Raw genomic sequence first — 21,188 nt, forward strand, 5'->3', positions numbered from 1 at the left:
CAGAGTAAGGATTTACAAAGAGGGTCTCCACCAAGCTGGATGGACCTGTTTCCATCAAATGTTCACAACATACTATCAGCACAGCTTAATGTTTCACTTAACCTGCCTAACAAAACCTGGACACCACCACACCAATGTGTGCCAAACTTGTTACCATTTTAGGAGAGGGCTCTTGGACTTTAATCTGCCTGACTTATGTGTTTGTTTATTCACTTATCGATTCATTTATTCTGGAGATGGTAGGAGACGATTGACTATAAGGTATTTTGCCCAGGGAACTTACTGCACTAGATCAGATTTTTGTGGTTAGTATTTGCTTTCTTATTTAAAGTGTGGAAACCTACCGATGTGTTTGAGTATTATTTCAAACCTCTCACACACCCTTTATTACTTTAAGGTGGGGGTAGAGATGATATGGGATGGGTGTTAAATTACTTTCCTTAGGGGAAAAAAGTAAGCTTTTCCCCATTACCCAATTTGTGTTATGGATTCCTGTCAGTTCCTATAGAGCAACCAATGCAGTTTCATGTGACAAAAGTTGGAAAAAAACTCACAATATTAGCCCACGAATGGAGGTGGAAATGAAGAAGATAAAAAGTATATTATTTGTTTGATAATTACTCAAGGTCAAAACTTTTCAGGATATAAGAGCCCAAGTGAACCCTGGCCTGTTTACTCAGGCAACAGAGACCTCTGGCTAGAGAAGTATATTTGTAGTCTCCTGCTCAAAATTTTATCTGATTCTTATTTTATTTTTATTCCAGTTGCTACATTGATGGCCGGGTGGTCAAAGTGATGGACTTCCTGAAAACTCGCCTGTTAGACACACTCTCTGACCAGATTAGGAAAATTCAGAAAGTGAGTAAAAGTCTTCTGGGAAGAAGATGAGTGAGTTTTGGGGTAAAGCAAGAAAAAGGTTACTGGATCCCAGCTGAACGTCAGCACTGTGGGAACCAGGGAAGAAAAACAGTACAGTCCAGATTCCTAAGGTCTGGACCTCCCTCTCACTCGATGATTGTTGTTTATTGTTTTTCAAATTGAGAAAGGTTTGAGTGTGCCATATCAAGGTTTAAACACCTCTCTATTTCAATAACAGATAGTTCCTATAGTTTGCTTCTAAATTGTGAGTTTCTTAAAGGAAGGATAGGTTTATTTTCTTTTTGCAGAGGTTTATTTTGAGTTAGTTTAAGGAGGAATGATTACATTTATTTAGTGAAATTCTGAGCCATATTTACGCTATTCCTAGGTGTCTTAGAATCAGCCAAGTAACATCTTAGTTTTATAGAGATGTGGGGGAAGCTATATTATATTAAGCAATTGCATGTAGATTCTATTAGCAAGACAGCTTTGGTGAACAGTTCTTAAATTTGAGTACAATCAAAATCACCAGAGTTTGCTTTGCTTGTAAAGTTTCCAATCTCACTCCTGATGTTTCTGATCTGAGTGGATCCCAGACATCTCTGTTTTTAATAGTCATCTGTCAAGGTGATTCTACCCAATGCAGATCACATCTTGAAATACACTGGAATCTAATTCTGAATTGTGAAGATCTTATGTCTACAATTTTCATCTACCTCTACAAAATGGTGATAACACATCTTTTCTTGCCTCGTTAGGCCCTTTTCCAGGGACTGGGGATCTTCTGAACACTCAACGATCTCTTGAGCAGATTAAAGAAGTCTTTGCAGAAAAATAGCAACAACCCCCATTAATATGGGATGAATGGGTAAATGAATGGAAGATGAATGAATGGCTCATGTATAAAATTAGCTGTGAAAGAAAATCCTATTTGGAGCAATCATAGAAAAGCCCTTTTGATTGCTCAAGGGGAAGTCTGTACACCTTTTTGTATTGCTACCTATGTAATGCTTAGATCACAGATAGCCTTTTGAATCCTCTTGTTCTCAAAGGGTTTTGGAGGCTGGGAAGCCTCAGGACTTCTGGACTCCTGCATCCCAGTCCGATCCTCTGGGGATCAAGTGCATTGGCCAGCACCCTTATTTGTCACTGTCTTCTACTAGGCCAAACCTAGGAGATCTAAATGATTTGAAATATCTCTGCTAGTCTCTGTTTTACATGTATTTAGTTTTTAATGTTTAAATATTTAATCTTTACTGAGCCCTTGGCAGGTACCAGGCAAAGTGCCAGGTGCTAGGATACAAAATGGGATAAGACATGGTCTCTGCCCTCGAGGAACTCACAGTTTTAAGGTTTAACACTTACTTTGAGCAGGTTGAAAAATGTAGTACCTAATACAGTAGAATGTGTCAACCTATTGAACACTATGGTTTTCTAATCACATTAGGCTAATCGATATTAGATATTGATCTCTAAAAAGAGGGGAGAATTTTCTTCACTCATTCATTCAAAAGATATTTTTTGAGTGCTTACTATGTTCTAGGCATTATTCTAAGTGTTTGTATTACAACAGTGTACAAGATAGACAAGTTTCTATATTTTTGGCTTTTCCAGTTTTGAGTCCAATGACCTAATCAAAGGGTTGTCATTGGAAGTAAAATGCCTAGTGCTAGCATGGCACTGAGAGTGAAGGCTCTTCCTGTGGTCATGTAATTATATAAGTAGATATAAATATATAAGAGTTCTAGGTCAGAACTGAGACAAAGGTGTTGGGAGTTAGGTTCTTCCCTTTCTCCCCACTACCTTTCACCCTCCACACTGCATACTCCTTAACCATCTCAGGATGTTCAAAGACTGAAACACGGGAGCTAAGTAAGTGATCAGTAAGCTAAGCTTACCTCCTAATTTGTCCAGGGCTCAAGAAACTTAAGGAGAAAGGTTCAAACCCTGTGTACAGTTGAGATTCAGACCTTTAAAAACATGTCTGATGGATCTGCCCAGGGAGGGCCAAGTGTGATTGCAGGGAGGAGCAGTGGAGCCTCTAAGAGAAATGACCTATATACAGAAGGCTTCTGGGAGGGGGCGTCGGGGGGGTGGTGCTAGACTTAGTAGTATGGCCTGGAGTCATCTTTTGGCTATTGCAAATAGAACATGCCCAGGGGTCCCCTAAGGGCTAGGTTCTTGTTCTGATTATATCTTACTGTGCAGCAAATTGCCCCAAAACTTACTGGCGTAAAACAACCATTCATTATGCCTGTGGAGTCTGTGGGTCAGGAATCCCTGCAGGGCACTGCGGAGATGGTTTGCCTTTGCTTCATGATGTCTGAAGTGTCAGCTAGAAAACTCCAAGGCCGGGGTGACTTAAAGGCTGGCAACTGGAATTATCAGAAGGCTTGTTCACTCACATGTCTGAAAGCTGATGGCAGCTGTCAGCTGTGGGACTGATAACTGGAATACCTACGTATGTTCTTCATATAGCCTGGGCTTCCCCCTAAGGTTCTGAAGCCAGACGCCCAAGAGAGAGGCAGGTGGAAACTGTACACCTTTTCTAACCTACCCTCAGAGGTCCCAGGGCGTCACTTCAACAATGGTCTATTCATCCAAACAGTCACCAAGACCACTGGAGATTTGAGAGGAGAGGAAATAAATTCCTCTCAATGGCAGAGTGGCAAGATTCTGGAAGAATGTATAGGACCAAAAATATCTTGGCAGTCATTTTTGGAAAATACTATCTGCCACAGTTCCATCCTCCTTGTATCATTTAGTAGCCCTTCAGTCATTTCCCTAAGTAGTTTTCTTTTTCCAACTCTCTTTTAGAAAGCTCTTGCCAGATTATTGCCTTAAGTGGATATCAGCCGGAGGTGTTGCTGGATCACAGATTCCCTGAGATTTGATTCATGAGATAGACTTTCCATTGGCTCAACAGCCTGGACTCACTTCTTAGGGGCTCCAGGATGAGAGTGTCTCACCACAGCCCAGGAGGTACTAGTTCCTGGTCTGCCCTGGGGAGATGAGGGCTGGGAAACCGGAGAAGGGTCACCATGCTTTGCCATTTGAAAAGTTGCTTTGGCTGTTTCTGAAGTCCCCTGTGGGAGGAAGAGGGGGTGTGGGGAATTAGAGTCTAAGGTACAAACTGCGGCAGAGTGACCAAACTTCTTTCCTGCAAACCCTCAAAACCAGTTTGGAGATAGGCCAATTAAGATTTTAATAAGAATATATACCTGGAATCCTCATACAAAAGCTAGAAATGGAATCTTTGTTTCTTCTTTATTATGGGATGTTCAAGGAAATCCTACTGACCCTCCTTAGGCCCACAATGAGGGGTAAAGGGCAGATTTCCTACCAAAATGGATTCATTTGGGAGTGGTTAGATAAATCAGTGGTCAGGCTATTTGAATAAGGGATAGAATACAGGATTTGAAGTCTGATGGCTTGGGTTGGAGCCCAGGCTTAGCTGTGTGACTTTGGGCCATTGACTTAATTTCTCTGATTTTGTTTCTTCATCTATAAAATGAGGATGCTAAGAATACTAGCCTCCTTCCCTCGTAGTGAGATTAGGAAGGTCATGTGAGGCCTTGTTTTATTAATTGCTATTGAATGCTAGCTTTTATTGCTACTATTACTTGTTTCAATTTATTATAGTTATTTTTAATAATAATTTATGTGACTGGAGAAGCTTCATATTACCTTTCTCCTCAAGTTGTTCTTTGCTCTTTTCCTCCTTCCTGTTTGTTTGAACCCTGGAGAATATGATAGGTGATATTTTTGGCACCTGAAAGGCAATGATTCAATTGTTCAAAACAGATGTGGTTTCCAAATTTAGAATGCCACTTATAGAAGAATTCTTGAGCAATAGGTGAATTCTAGTTATATGAAAATCTACATGATGCATTGAACGCCAAACAGACAATGTTTGGACAACCTCCTCCTTTGGATGATCCACACACTCTCTCCCTTCCATTAGAATGAGGGTAATCCTCTGTATTTTGGGGGATGAGTCAAGGGAAAGGTTGAAAGTCTACCAATGCAGGCAAGAGTAAGATGGGAAAATGATAGATGTTTAGGATACAGTACTGATGGTATAGTATGGATAGCTGGGCTCACTCCAAAACAATGACATAAAAACCAAGAAAAACCACTCTGACTTAAGTCACTCAGACTCTATGATTTGTGTCTTCATCTCCTAGAGGAATCAGAGGAGGAAATAACTTTCTGGTATTATTTTCAGCAAATCAGTAAGTACAGGAAAGAGCTGGTGAAATCCCAGCTCCAAAAGTACTGTCCAAAAGTACTGTCGATATGATTGCAATTTGAATACTAAATAAATTGGACAATTGTCTTCCCTAATATTTGAAAAGTTTCTTCATCCCTCCGCTCCTTTTTCTTCCCTCCGTTTCTTCCCTTCAACAGTTTCTTCAACTGTTTATAACATTCTTAGTATTTTCAAGACCCCTGGTGATAAAATGGTGAGCAAGTCTGACGTGGTGGTTATCCTCATAGGCCTTATGGTCCAGTTGGAAAATAGTTAACAAAGCAAGCAATGATAATAAGATGCGATGACTCCTATAAGAGGGGACATATAGAGTGCTACGGGAGCTCATAGTGGAAAGTATCTACTTTAGTGTGTAAAGGAAGGGAAATCAGGGAAGTCTTCCCAGAGGAACTGACATTTAGGCTAACACCTAAAGGAAAGAAACCTGCTAATTTATACAGTTTTTCTTAGAGTGTGATCAGAACACTACTGGTAGTTTCGTGTGTATTGTGGAGGGAATAGATTATATGGTTCATAATATGACCATGATCATTCTTTTGTTATCATCATTGCTTATAAGTGCTAATGGTATTTAATAAAGAGTAACTGTTCTGAGGTCAAAATAAGTGCAGTGACATTATGTAACTTCTTCCACTATATCTTAGTTGCAGGGCCATGGAAGTAGGTAAGGCAGAAGGATATTTAATCCTTTGATGTAATTAATAGATCAAACAAGAAACTTTTGTTCTCAACCAACCTTCTGATTTACCCGCTTATTTGAGTCTCTTGGAATATCAGAAGAGAAGGGGGTAAAAAAAAATAATAGTTATTCTTTCTTCTCTTTTTTGTAAGATTGACTTTTTCCTTTCACATGGTGGGTACAAAATATATCTGATGTTATGATATGAAATTGTGCCCCTATATTTTCAAGTATTATCACTTAAAATGACCACAGTGATCTGTACATCTCTCCATGGTGGCTGTTCATCCATCCCCTAGTGGTGCTAAGCCTGGGTCAGCCATTGCTGAGGTCATTAGTCAGAAACACCTGGGTGTGCATCTTAGCTCAATAACAGTTGTTCTTAAGGATCATATAATAATGAAAAGCACAACTAAAGGAACGAGGACAATGATAATGTTAACCTTCTTGAATGAAAAAACTGGAAAATGAGAACATATTACCAGGGTACGAACAATAGTTTCACCAAAAACAATAATGCCTATCACTTGGCAGTTGCTCAATAAACACCTTCCAAGTGGAAGGAGGCAGGCAGTGAGGCGAGAGTGAATGAGCAGAGTGATAGTGGAAGAAGTATGAAAGAAGTAAAGTAACGTCTTTTTTTCGTTCACATTTAGACCTGCTGGCGCTGCTGTTCATGTGCAGAAGAACCCAAACTGCTACTAACTTTGTAGCATAGTATTGAGTAGACAGAAATTGATTTAGACAGCCATAAAGGGGCTATGCTTACATGTGGGTATAGTAGGAAGAGTATCTCTGGGTATGTGTTTAGAGGTGAAAGAAAGGTCTCTTTGTGGCTCAAAATAACATTTCAGTCTGTTTGCTAATGCCAGATTTTTCATTTGACAAACATAACCTTTCATTCTACATTAGGAGGAGTATGCAAAATGTAAACAACCTGAGAAGAGGTAAACTACATTGGTTTAAATTCACACTAAGGTGTTGATATCAAATAGAAGGTCCTTTCCAAGAGCAGGTTTTGATGGAGTGGAAGAGAAACACAGGCCAAAGAAGTACTCAAGAGATGCAGAGAATCCTAAATACAAACTATGTCACACTCGTACCTTGGGTGACATCCATGAGTGATTCTGAGTTTTATGGGCCTGAAGCTTATACAATGGAGGCTCTTTAAGAAAAACAAAACAAAACAAATTTTTACATTTTAGAAATATATCTCACCTTATGAGGCCCTTCTCAGGACATTAGTAGAAGCCTGTGAAAGTGGGGAGCTAGAATTTTAAGCTTCATGTGGTTCCCAGTAAATTATCCTCTGTGACTCCACTTGGCGGTGCATCTGCAAATGAGAGATTATGACCCAAGGGAAACTTTGGCTCTTCTCCTTCCTATCCAAGACACCAATGATAAATAGGGGAATCTAACTGGAAAGGTATATTTACCACAAAAGAGCCCCAAAGTGTCAGTCATTGTCATTCCCTGAACTGTATTTCCTTGGTTCTTAAATACAAATAATTATAAAATGCACCATCAGTTTAATAACAGCTGGGAGAAGGGAGCAAACAGCTGGTAGGTTTCTTTTTATGTTGATTATGAAAAACATTCTGATTTCAAAACCATTAAAATGTGAAAAATACATCATTAACTTACAGAAATATAGTAATTGTGTTACCTTTTAGGTTACAAATACCACTTATTGAGTACATCATATATTACTAACCCATTGAAGAAACTTGTAATTTACTCAAGATCACACTTGCTAAGTAGTAAAATTAGAATTCAAACCCAGGCCCACCTAACTCCAGAGCCCACACTCTTATCCAATACACTGTTCTGCATCTCCCATACTTGTTAATCATTTATTTTATAACCCATGTAACATTTATATTCCTAACCACCCAGGATTAGGAAGGCTTAAGAATACTGAATGTCCGTGGTGAAAGAACATCAAATTGACCCCTAATCAGTTGATATGATCTAGGGTGGGTATCCTAGAAGTGCAGGTTGAATGAAAGTTGGGTACCACAATATTTGGTAATATCTAATATCATCACAATATTAGATACTGAGAGAGAACAAGGCTTTTCAGGGAGTGATTTGCATTCATTCAGTGGACTCCCTTCATATGTTTCATGTGCACAGGCTTTTGGTGAATGTATAGTGAGGCCTTCATATGCAAAGCAATGACTATGTGAAGGTATGTGCTGCTCGTGGACACTTAGAGGAATGGCCTTGGGAACAAGTTGCCATTTGGGGCAAAAACTTCTTCAGGAGGAAGAGGCAACTTGGGGTGACCTTCCAATGTTTCCACATGGAAGTGGGGGGATTATAAGGTTTGTCCTGAACAAGAGAAAATTACCTCTGAGGCTGGTGGAACCTATGACTTGTCAGTGGGTAGACCGTCGTCCAGTAAGCCTGAGGGGTTGGTTAGTCACAGAAAAGAAGTGGGGAAGAGGGGAGGAGGGATTTATGTGCAAGTAGCTGCTGTCCAATCTCTCCCTCCACCAGCATTTATCCTTGAACATAGTCATTGCTTTGGGACTCTGTGAAACTCTCTTCCTTATTTTCTTACATATGCTCATAATTTCCTTGCCTCCCCAATGACTTTATCTTTTTTGTGTATGTCCTTATTTTAATTTTATGTTTTATTGCAATTACGTTCAATTGCTTTTCTGTGGTTTGAGATAACAAGAGCAGAGAATGCAGTTTTAAATCCTAAAAATGACACAGAAACAAAAGCCACAAATTAAAAATTGATCTGATACCAAAAGAAAATGGGCAAATATGGCACTCTGGAACAGGGAGATGATAAAAAGAAATTATACAGAAAAAAAAAATTAATGAAACTGACAGGAAGTACATTAGACAGAAGAAATAAATCAGGAAGAACATGACGAGATATTGGAATGGCTGAGCTCAGAATAGCCTGGCTTGTCTAACCAAGAAGGATATATTGAATATGGAGGCAGTTTAGTCAACCAGAAGCTTCTAGGTCTCCTCAAATAGGAAAATTCAGTTAGAAAGTGGGGAAGCCCTGAACTGGAACTGTGAGAATTTGGTGTTTGCACTTGTGGCTCTGAGGTTATTAGTTACCGTCTCTGAAACTTGGCCTTTTCATCAGTAAGATATTCTCTCTCTCATTTATTAACAAGGAAACTATTTCATTATCTCGTTATTTAACAGATATTTAATAAGCAAAGTAACTTTCAAGCATTCTATAGGGCATGCAAAAAGGAAAGAAAAATGTGGCTTTCTCAAGCTACCTATAGTATAGGAGGGAAAACAGATAGGCAAACAGAAAATTACAACTCATGGGGTCGGCCTGGTGGCTCAGCAGTTAAGTGTGCGTGTTCAACTTCAGCAGCCCGGGGTTCACCAGTTCAGATCCTGGGTGTGGACATGACACCACTTGGCAAGCCATGCTGTGATAGGTGTCCCACATATAAAGTAGAGGAAGATGGGCATGGATGTTAACTCAGGGCCAGTCTTCCTCAGCAAAAAGAGGAGGAGTGGCAGTAGATGTTAGCTCAGGGCTAATCTTCTTCAAAAAGAAAAGAAAAGAAAAGAAAATTACAACTCAGTATAATAGGATCAAGGTCACAGATGGGGTCAAAGAACTTTGGGGCCCAGCGGAGAGAAGAATTAATTTTCTGGAAGTGTGAGGAAAGTTTCACAGAAGTGACATTTGAAATAAGCCCCGGAAAAAAAGTCAGACAATGCGGGTGAGGAGTGAGTAGGGGAGAAGGGTTTGGTAAAAACCTAAAAGAAGATCACGTAGTTGAAAAATGGTGAGTCCATTCTGTGTGGTGAACCATAGGTCTTGTGGGGAACGAGGGGAGAAGAGATAGCTAAGGGGTGGTTATGAAGGGTCTTAGATCCCAAGTTCCATAAAGCAACTGGCATCATATCCTATGGGTCAGTGGGTCTTACCACCATTCCACCATGTCTAACATACGCCTATAGACAAATAGGTAAACTAGACAAAGGGTTGTGTGTAGTTTACTGGCTCCTTAGCTTTTTTTTTCCAGGTTAAGGAAACAGTTCATTATTCTAGTGAATGAAAAGAAAATTATTGTGATAACTTTGAATCCACTCTTTCTATTTTTAAGTAAATTATTCCCCAGATCACTGCTTTCAGTATTATCAGAAACAAGTTGCTTGTAGCACATCTGCCAGCTAATCACACAGACCTCTGTGAGCACACCATTGAGTCCTGCTGCTGGTAATGGGGAACCATCGAAGGTTCTGAAGCTGGGGAGGGACTTGTCAAGTTAACAGATGGCAGCAGTGTGGAGGATGGCCTAGAGGAGGATGCCCTTGGCAGGAAGAACAAGGGAAAAATAAGACCCAGAACTCAGGAAGGGGCAGTGAGAAAGAAGAGAGCAGAATGGAATGATCCCCTCTTCTAACACAGTAAGTAGCTTAGAGTCAAAAACACACAAGAAGGATTAAAGAAAAATCGGAACATTACTGAACTGTGATCAAGACCTCTTGTAAATATGATAGGGAACAAAGAGGTAGGGGCATCCCCAGGAAGAGCTCTGTGCATAGGTAGGTTAAAGAGGCTTGCTAAAGCTGTTCAGCTCCTTCTAACCAACGATACAGGGGACCAGTTCTTATTACTTGAAGAGCTACTGCTCTTCCTGAGGTCCTGGGGAAGGTTGATTTCCAAGTAGATGAGATGCTGGAATTAATGGACTCCAGCTTCTTTTGGAGGGTGGGCCTCCTGCCAGGACTGATTAGCCCAGCTGGCCTGTCCGCTATTCCTGTTTTATTGCTTCCTTTCTCATTAAGGAAGGTGTTGGGTTTGGATAACCATAAACAACATGTCTGCTGCTACAAGGCTACCCTCTCTTACACAGCCAGTGGCTGAAACCAGGCTCTCAAGAGTCTTTTTTAAAGACTTAGATCACAGTTTTGGAGAAACAGGAAAAAAAAAGCCCAGGTTTGAAAATGTGCCACATGAAATGCTTATTTTACTATTTTTCCTTTTTTAAAAAAATTTAAAGTGGTAAGGAAACTAAAACTAAAAAAAAAAAATCAGTGCAGTTTTTCTTAAACTTTCTCGTCTTTCACCCCTTCTCTCTCAACGAAGCCACATGTAACAGTCCTGATCCTCAACCCCCAAAATGTGAAGGAAAGGAGCTGAAGGGTTTCCCTTTACACCACCCTGCCCCCACTAGGCCCAAGGATTCTGAGCAGCCACTGGCCACTTGCTGAGCTGTTCAGTGGGTACCTCAAAGCTCCCTTATCCACATGGGCCCAAGGGCTAAAGTCTATGTGGGACAAAAGAACTGCTGAAAGGGAGCCAACCGCTCAGCTGCCTGTGCCGTCACTTCAGTAATCTCAGCATTTGTACTTCTCCCTCCCCAGACAATGTGTTCCTTAAAATAACCTTCACTGGCACGTCATTCCTCACCAGGAACTGTACCCGTGTTCTTTCCAGTCCTCCAGTTTTCTCTCTTCCAGCACAGGGAGAATCATATTTACTCAGAAAACCACAGTGTTGAACTACAGCCCTCAGTTGCTTAGAGTTTCACTTTCTAAGGAAATTTTGCAGCTGGTTCCATCTGCTTTTCCTGATTTTTTTCTCTCTTCTGCTCATACTGATTTCCTCCCCAGTCCCAACCAGCACCCAGCCTTAGTACCTTTGCCACACATCACCATGATGGTCTTCTCTGCTCGTGGTAGACACACAATTCATCAAGCCTCTCACCATGTACCTAACAGCAAATGCTCAGAAAATTGTTGTTGATTTGTACAAACTACTCCCAGAACCTTTACCATTAATACTTTCTGGGAATCTCTCTCCCACAGAACATTTCATATAACTGGTTTAGGTTTTGTATCAGAATTCTATCTCACTGTGTGTGTTGTTCACGTGGCTTCTTTAGAAAAAGACAAGAATTGTTCCTGTGCTGAGAGTGGATAAATGAACTACTCTAAATGCTAATTATGTTAATATGAATTATCCACATGCATTTTGAATCCTAAATGTGCCTTTCTCTGCTACTTAGCATACATCTGGGCTCTTACCTGCCACCACAAGGGTTGTGTCCAAATGAAAAGCAGCCAACTCTAACGTTAGATTGATACAAACACAATTTCATGTGCTTTGGACAAGGAGAGTGGTCTAAGTAACATTTTGGTTTACACTTTAAGAGATTACCACACACCAGAAACTTTTCCAAGAGCTTTACAAATATTAGGAATGTAAGTATCACTAAATGCTCTGAGATAGATATTATTATAATTTTAGAGCCGAGAAAATTAAGGCTCAGAGAGGTCACACAGTGAGTAAAGGATAGAATCAGGATTCAAACACAGCCAATGTGTGTGCAGAGTCCATGCCCCTAACCACTACTGAATACTACCTCACCAATAATACAATTTTTAGATTGTTTTCTTCCACATCTCTCTGCAAGTCAGAAAAGAATTCAGATGAACTTTTATTTACACAGTGTCTATGTCTTTGCAGAGTCCTGCGTACACAGTATTTTATAAACCCAACCATTTCTGGAATCAAGTCTTCACTTAAAGGATCTAGACTTTGAATTCCTTCTGAAATATAACCATCTCATACAAATTGCCACTCCAGTCTGGGCATGCCACCTTCCAACTAAGTATTTATGACCAATGTCCTTATAGGATAAGTGGTAGAAACACATGATTGTCTTCTTATCTTCAATATCAAGAACATTATAGGGCCGGCCCCGTGGCCAAGTGGTTAAGTTCAAGTGCTCCGCTTCAGCGGCCCAGGGTTTTGCTGGTTCAGATGCTGGGCGCAGACATGGCATGGCTCATCAAGCCATGCTGTGGCAGAGTCCCACATCCCACAACTAGAAGGATCCACGACTAGAATATGCAACTACATACTGGGGGGATTTGGGGAGAAAAAGCAGAGAAAAAAAAAGAAGATTGGCAACAGTTGTTAGCTCAGGTGCCAATCTTCAAGGAAAAAAAAAAGAACACTATAATGATCTCCATGCTTCATAAAATCCTTCTGGTATGCAGATCACATTGGATGGTGATTTCCCTTTACCGCTTTTGGCGTTACTGGATTTCATATATAAATTACCTGGCGAACAAAGCAGTAGTTCCCTTTCCTTCTCTGAAATTTCTGACTTTCAGAATTTCTGAGGCAGACCCCAGGCCTGATATCCTGAGCTTTAGCAAATGTGTGTTGCTCTTATCTAGATCTTTCACACGATTGTAGGTTTTCGTGCTATGCTTTTATTTTTCTCTAAGGTTGTTTTTGCAATCAAGGTATTGCTTCCAATTCTTTGACCAGTTTAGTTGCCCTTTCTTAGGTCATATAACTTCTTTAAAGAGTGGCAGTTTCTGTGGGCTTGTGCATCGGCAGGTTTGGAATCATGTTGACTTCTTTGTGTGACTAGAGCACCAAATTCCGAGTAAGCGCTTACCCTGTTCCAGGCTCTCTGCTAGGAAGTAAACACAAAAGTAAATAATACAAGATCCCTATCCTTAAATAGGGTTTCTAGGAATTAGTCCATAGACTCCTGGACTTCTTTGCTGGATCATAAATGATAGTTCAGAATCCCACCAACAACTTGTAAGTGTATTTGGCATTAGTTGCTCTGAATTCATGCATCACCTTAGAGGGACCCGCATGAACCTTCATCTGATGCATCTATGCCACTTCCCACTGGCTCTCAGGATCTTCCTGTGATTGGCCTAATGTTATTTATTCTTTGTCTAGTAGTCAGGATCCTTAGCACAACCCTGTCACATAATATTCCATCTCATTGATGAAGAAATTGAAGCTCAGAGAGGTCATAGAAATAACAGAACTTTAATGCGTCCATCCACTTTACAGTTTTCATTATATATATATGTATGTATACACACACACACACATATATATATATATATAATGTATATAAAGTATATATATACTTACTCACTGCACTCCAGATGATCTTCTCTTGGTTCTACAAACAATAGTCTTGTTTCCATCTCAGCTCCTTTTTCTGTGCTGATCCTGCAAATCCATTAAGGGGTTGGTTCCCTCTTCACTCAGGTCTCAGCTCAGATACCACCTTTTGGAGGGGTGACCTGACCACTATCTAAAGTATCCACCCTCCCCTCCTGCCAAGTCATTTTCTCTCAGATTACTCTGTTTCATTTTCTTCCTATCTCTTATTATTTCTAAATTTCTTTTATTTGTTTACTTCTTTCTTGTTAATCTCCTCTCCTTGACTAAAATGTAAGCCAATGAGACCAGAGCCTTGTTCTGTTTCATTCACTGCTATATTCCTGGCCCTAGAATCTGCTTGGCGTGTAGCAGGTTCTCAATAAATATTTGTTGAGTGAATGAATAAATGCATTTGACAATGCCTTAATGTTTGGGGATGGAACCCGTAGCCCTTTTCTAGTCTCATTTTTATATAGTCTTCTTAAGTAACTTCATTCACTTCTGTGGCTTTTTCTACCACTCTCACTGTTTTCCTCCAGATTGTTGTTGTTTCTGAGATGACCAGTGCTAAGCTGTATTTGACTTTTTTTTCTGTCTCCCAGATTTCTTGTTTATGTAATTTTAACTTACATAATAGGAGATGGTCTTGACCTTTGAGTGATAGGGGCCAAAGGGACCTGCATTAGTATTACAAAATATTAATCCATTTTGTATTTCAAAGGGATGGATTTTATCTATTCCACATTCATGGCTTTACATGTGGATGCAGAAATTGAAGTCCAAGATAATAATGAGCCACAAGTCTCCCAACTAGTGCATGGTAGAACCCAAAATTTCCAGGGCACATTCCTCTTTCCACATTAGTTATCTGCCTGTTAGACTCTACCTCTTCTTTTGCTCATGATACACACACACACACACACACACACACACACACACACACACAGAGCTTTATTGAGATAAAATTCACATACCATTAAATTCACCCTTTAAAAGTGTGCAATTCAATAGTTTGTAGGATATTCACAGAATTGTGAAACCATCACCACTATCTGATTTTAGAACATGTTCATCACCACCCAAAGAAACTCCATACCTATTTGTAATCACTCCCATCCTCCACCTTCCCTGTTTCCCTGCCCTTCTCCAACCTGAGGAAACCACTATCTACTTTCTATCTCTATGGACTTGCCTATTCTGGGCATTTCATATAAATGGATCTTACAATATGTGGCCTTTTATGTCTGGCTTCTTTCACTTAGCTTAATGATTTCAAGGTTCATCACATTGTGATATTTACCTTTATGTTCTGTTTTGTTTTAACTAAACCCCCTTTCTCTAACTGCCTCATTTCAATATCTGTCTTTGAGCAAAAATTAAACTCTGAATAACCTGAAAGCAAAAGGCAAAAGAGAGAAACACAAATATCTTACTCAGCTCTAGTTAGTCATAAAGGAAGCACAAAGTTTATCAAGAGCACAGATGTTTTTCTAGCCCTGAGTTTTAAGGGGAATTATCAATCTAGTTCTTTAATTGCACCGTATGGCTCTATCTTGTGATCATTTAAGGCATTTTTCTTGCTTTCTTATTTTTACTATTTCCAGCTTCCCTTGGGTTGGGCACTCTGAGCAGTGTCTAGAAGCAGGAGAGGACTATCTGGTAGTGCCCCCAATTGACTCTTCTCTTTCCGGGTACGGGGGGAATTCTTATTTAATCTTTAACAACATTCCAATTTGACCTCCACTATTAATTCTCAGGGTCTTTCTTCCATTCTTGATCACAATCCTTACTTCCATCTCAAATTTGTGAAATAATTTTACAACTTTATTCCTGAAAGGATCAAGCACTTTGACAACTCTGATTTTAAAATAGGTCTCAAATAATACAAATTCTGTAGTAGATGAGGAGAGAGGGCAGGGAGACATACCTAGGGAGAGATGAAAAGAGGAATATGATTATTTGCTGATGTCTGCCTATGGGCTTGTGAAAAGGAGAGTTTTGGCATTTATGCTGCATCTACATATACTTTTTTTTCTTTTTTTGGACCTGAGGTGCAGAGAATTAAATTAAAATCATACTCTTCAACTACAGCAAACTGTTATCATCAGTTCATGCAAAGCCCTGCTTTTGTTTAAATTTTCATCTTGATCTCTAAACCCCACTCACGTTCACCTCCCTCTTATACATGCATTCCTTATGTATTGAATATGTGTCCTTAAGAGTATGTATGTCTATGTACTATTTAGTGTGATTGGGTGTGAATGAGTAATTACATACATAATATAGTGACAGAAATCTCATTCTGTTGCTATTTTTTCTTAAACTCACCACTAAATCTTTAAAGCCCATTCATGTTGCCGGATTTACGTTGAATCTATTGCTCTAACTACTGCATAAGTTTTTATGATATGTGTCCACCACATTTTACTTTTCCAATCCTCTAGCAATGGAAACCTGTCTCAAACAGTGACCTAGTGACATCCTCATTCTCGTCTCCTTAGAGGCCTGAGGAAGAATTCCTTTGGTCTGTATGTCTAGGAGAGGAATTGGTGGGCTATAGGACCTAAATACATTATTGTCTTTATCCAACCCCTTTTATGCATAGCCAGCATCCTCTCAGTCCTACCTCCTATACTTTCCATCTCTACAGACACCAGAGCTAGGTAGGTACACTGGCTGCAACCAGCTTGGTGTTAGAGTTATGCAGTGGGAGCTTGCCTCTCATTTCCTGCTCTGGGACTTCTCTAAGGCAGAGGTGTGGAGCTCAGGAAACCTGCTCAACACTCATGCCTGCACATTGAAATGGTGTACTGGGTTGGGGGAGGTTAGCAGTCACAATGCTACTCTTTACCTTTGGAGGATAGGAGCCAAGAGATAAATGCTTCCCCTTGTATCCCCTGGGGGACATTTCTGAGATGCAGTTCATAAGGCTCTTGCCCTGTGGGATTGAGTACAAGTTGTTGGCAGTGGTTGTCAACTTGAAAATACATCCTTGTACTGGTTTTCCCTTATTCCCTAATTGGGTCTCCCAATTCCTCATTCCTACTCCTTGTTATTACTTCCCAAATGGACTACATCAATGTTAATGCTTTTGTGTGTGTACCAGCTCACTATACTGGGTGAATCATCATGGAAAAAGCACAGATCATGACCATCTGTGAGCAGAAGATTGGGAACTTCCTTAAGGGAATGTGTGTCTTTCTCATTTGGGAACAGCTTTTAAAAATCTCATTATCCCCTTCTGCTTTTATTTTGTGACAGGTGGTTAATACATACACCCCAGGAAAGAAGATTTGGCTTGAAGGCGTGGTGACCACCTCAGCTGGAGGCACAAACAATCTATCAGATTCCTATGCTGCAGGATTCCTGTGAGTAAGACTTGTAGTTTCACTCCCGGGGATTTGAGGGAAGAAGGACAGCGAACTGTGGCACTGCTCCTTATTCTGCTTGCTGGAGGGGGCACAACTCATTTCCCGTTGAAAGTTCTTCATCCATTCTCTGTGAATGTGTTTAACCATTCCACAGACAGTGATTAGTGACTACTCTAGATACTATGATGTCCGGCACAGGCATCAGAGCAAATAGTAGTAACAGCAGCAGCAGCAGCAGCAGCAGCAGAGTAGCGGTAGTAGTAGTAGTAGCGATAGTAATCATGATAGTGGTAAGACTTTTATTTAATGTCTACAGTGCAAAGCATAGTGCAGAAAACATGCATTTTTCTCATCTAATTTTCACCAGAGTCCTGGGAGATAGATAAGAGGAAGACAAGGTTTTAGCCCCCCGAGACTTGTGATTGGAGGAATGGAGATAGGAGATAAGTCAAGCTGTAGGAGATAAGTGCTTTAATAATAATAATTTTAACTATATGGTGCTTACCATGTGCCAAGTACTTTCTGAAGTGTTCTATATATGTTTAATAATTTAACAACCAGTGGGGTAGATACTATTATTTTATAACAACCCAGTGAGTAGATGTGAGAGCTTGGACTCAAGCCCAGGTAATCTGCTCCAGAGTCCAGCCTCTTTGCCACTACATTAGACCATCTCTCTTTCTGCTTCACATGGTCTGTCCACAAAAGGGAAGTGGTAGATATGCAAAGGAATCAAGGGTTTCTCTGACTGGGAGACTCAGGAAGGGCTTCATGGAGGAAGCAGTATTTGAGTGGGACATAGAAAGATTACTCTAATTTCTATAGTGGTGATGGTAGAGGGGAGCATTCTGGTCTGGAGGAACATCATGGGCAAAGGCACAGGGTGGGAGAAACGATTGGTATGACAAGAGCCTTGGCATCTGCATGGATGTGGTAAGAGCTGAAACTAGGGAGGGGGTTTATCACCAAATAATGGAAGGCCTGAAAAACGAGCCAGAGGAAATGAGGCCTTGTTCTAGCCTCAGTGGCAAGCCATTGATGATTTTGGAGAGGGAGAGAGACACCATCTGACCTGTCTTTTAAAATGTTGGCTTTTAGGGGCCAGCCTGGTGGTGTAGTGGTTAAGTTCGCGCCCTCTGCTTTGGTGGCCCAGAGCTGGCGGGGTCGGATCCCGGGCATGGACCTAACACCGCTCATCAAGCCACTCTGTGGCAGGCGTCCCACATATAAAATAGAGGAAGATGGTCATGGATGTTAGCTCAGGGCCAATCTTCCTCAGCAAAAAGAGGATTGGCAGCGGATGTTAGCTCAAGGCTCACCTTCCTCCAGGAAAAAAAAAAAAAAACATGTTGGCTTTGGGAATGGTATGCACAAGAGTTTGGAGAGGCAAGAGATGGGAAAACGGATTGAGGCTACTGCAGTCTTCTGGAGAGTGACTTAAGCCAGAAGCATAAGGGCCTGTAACTGGCCTGCCAGTGGCAGGTGACAGGGACAAACCTCTCAGGACCATGGACTAACCAAGTTACCTGTTCCTGGTCCAGTCTAGTCCTGTGGCCCTGGCTTTTTGGCTGAGTAAGGTCCTCCTAGGTACTGCGGCTCTGCCCTCTGCTATGTGTCTCACTTGTAACAGCTGTTCCTAATTATACAGATGTAGTTCCCCTACCTAAGGCTGCCTCTTCAATATATTTGTGAAGAACAAATCAAGCCAGGCAAGTAGATTGTCTTTACAGATGGAATCCTGGCAAATGCAGATGAAGATAATGAGTCAATGTAATATATGACAATATCTTGGGTCTTCCCTCCCTGTGTCCTCAGCACCTAACAAGGAGTGGCACAGAGCAGTTGTTCAATGAGCATGGGCCAAATGGGTGAAATGAAGTGAATCAGCATTTGATACAGTGTTGCTGAGAGTCCTCTTTCAAAAACACACTCCTTACTGTGAGCTCTGGGGCAAAGGTGAGAAGCCAGTGGCAGTCAGTACTGCCAGGGGCCCCTTGGAATCAGCAGAGGAATGGCTTTTGCTCAGCCATCACACAAGGACTCTGCTGCAGGGCCCAGCAAGCAGCTCAGTTGTACTGAGTGTTTTCATGAGCATTCTTCCCTTTGGGGAATGAAGTGAAATGAAATGAAAAATACCACAGACCTTCACAGAGGGAGCTAGAGAGAGACCTGCCTTTTCATGAGCATCAGGCAAATATCCATAGGTCTCTGGAGTCACTGTGGGAACACAAATTAACATAGTTGTTTAGATTTTGGTTGTAGTTCAGATATCCAATGCTTGGTTGACACAGATCAAATGAAAACTAACTCATTCTGCTTCTGGTCTTCTGTCTTACCTCTTTATCACCCATTTGCTCTCAACTTCACTGGCAGCACCCAGTAATGTGCCCTTTGAGTCCAGTTTTCCAAGGGGCATAAATTGCTTCCTGGAAAAAAAAAAAGTAAAGCATCCTAAGAAGCTCCAGAAGCCTAGAAAGGAATTAGAAAGAAGGCATTTTTCAGCTTTTTGTTCCAACATATGGCATAACTATGAGCTTACGACACATACACAGACAAATCAGAATTCTTTGCTGCCAAGTATTCAAGGGTATTTTTCCTAATTAGGGCTTTGAGATTCTTTAATGCACTACAGATCCACCCTTGGCATACCACTGTGTCTCCAGCACCTACCAGTGCTGCCACATAGTAGGTATTCAATAAATTTTTGTGGAATGGAAAATTATGGCTGCAGTAACATCCTTGGTGGGATATTCCAGTCATCTTGCCACTTTTCTCTACTTGAGCATAAAGGGAGACTTGGAACACCGTTTATTTCCCCCTCTCAGAGGACTTACTATTATTGTTAGAAGATGAAGATAATTTCAGTACTAACCATTCCCCTCTGAAAAGCCCTAGGGAAGCAGAGGTTCTGGCCATAGTCAGTTTTGAATGCTCCAGACCCTGATTGCTCATCTAGGATGTCAGTTTGGAGAGGAGGATGCATAGTCTTTCCTCTCACCTTAGAATTCCTTCAAAAACCTCCCTATATACTAGCAAAAAAACCCCAGATTTACTAATTAACATTTATTTGTTGAGTATATATTCTTTGGGGTTCACTGTGTTAGGCTCTGTAGAGGTCAAAAGTAGGAATTTGATACCATTTGTATAAATGTGTATAAACAGGTATTTACATACCCACTGTTTTACAAGTGACTTACCTGGTCTCACAAGCATTTTTGTATCTATCCTCGATGCTGAGAACAAGTCCTGGCATTTACAGTTGATTAATTAATGTTGTTGAATGAATAATGAATGAATGAACAAATGGGAGCTTTTCACATATAAAAATACCAAAATATGGTCTTGTGTTGATATCCAGATACTGCTAGGTGTAGGGACTCACATTTATGTGATTATGTATTTACTCATCATTTTGTTTCTTCATTGATTCAACAAGCCTAGGAATAGAAGAGTCAATAAGACATACTTGTTTTTGTAGATAAATACTTGTTAGATATAGACCTTGTTGTATTTGTGCTATTTCAGTGGGAAGAGCACTGGTTTAGGAGGCATCAGCCCAGAATTCATGTTGTAGTTCTTCTCCAGGACATTTAATCTTGTGTCTCAATGGCTAAAGGAAAAGCTAACTGTTATCCTGATTTCACAGGTTGCTAAATTAATGCAAATGATAAAAACAAGCAGCTTAGCCAGGTGATATTCCAAAAGTAATTTCAAATTCCCTGGGTCGCACTGTCCCAATCTGAACAACAACAACAAACAAGGTTCTATTATATTATTGTCAGATTTTCTTTTTGATTTAAAACTTTCATTTTTGTGTTTTGCTTTGGTTTGTTTTGTTTTTGTAACTCTATTAGTTTTTATGAGAATAAAATATAATTGTGAATATGAGAAAGATTTGAAAATATTAATAATATTCATTCATAATATAAAAATTAACAATGCTCTTTATCCTGGTAAGAAAAAACTTAATTCTACAAGTCACTGGCTTGGAGCTCCATATGGTTTCAGATTTGGCAAATCACAACTGTGCGTAATTTATCCCTAGCAAGCTGGATGGTGATTCTCAAAGTTCCTAGA

At 40.4% G+C, this 21,188-nt stretch overlaps 1 protein-coding gene across 3 annotated transcripts in view; it reads left to right on the forward strand.

Moving 5' to 3' along the window:
• The window catches only part of HPSE2 (heparanase 2 (inactive)), a 607,678-nt gene that overhangs the window by 448,124 nt on the left and 138,366 nt on the right, over window positions 1-21,188 (forward strand). For all 3 annotated transcript variants that reach the window (XR_011522679.1, XM_070559517.1, XM_070559521.1), the window contains exons 7-8: window positions 765-858; window positions 17,002-17,108. Coding sequence is in view for 2 of the 3 variants with exons in the window: in XM_070559517.1 (XP_070415618.1) it covers window positions 765-858; window positions 17,002-17,108 (201 nt within the window). In the remaining variant the exon portion in view is untranslated. The remainder of the gene's footprint in view (window positions 1-764; window positions 859-17,001; window positions 17,109-21,188) is intronic.

This window comes from Equus przewalskii, chromosome 1 (assembly GCF_037783145.1).
Source record: "Equus przewalskii isolate Varuska chromosome 1, EquPr2, whole genome shotgun sequence".
Classification (NCBI taxonomy): domain Eukaryota; kingdom Metazoa; phylum Chordata; class Mammalia; order Perissodactyla; family Equidae; genus Equus; species Equus przewalskii.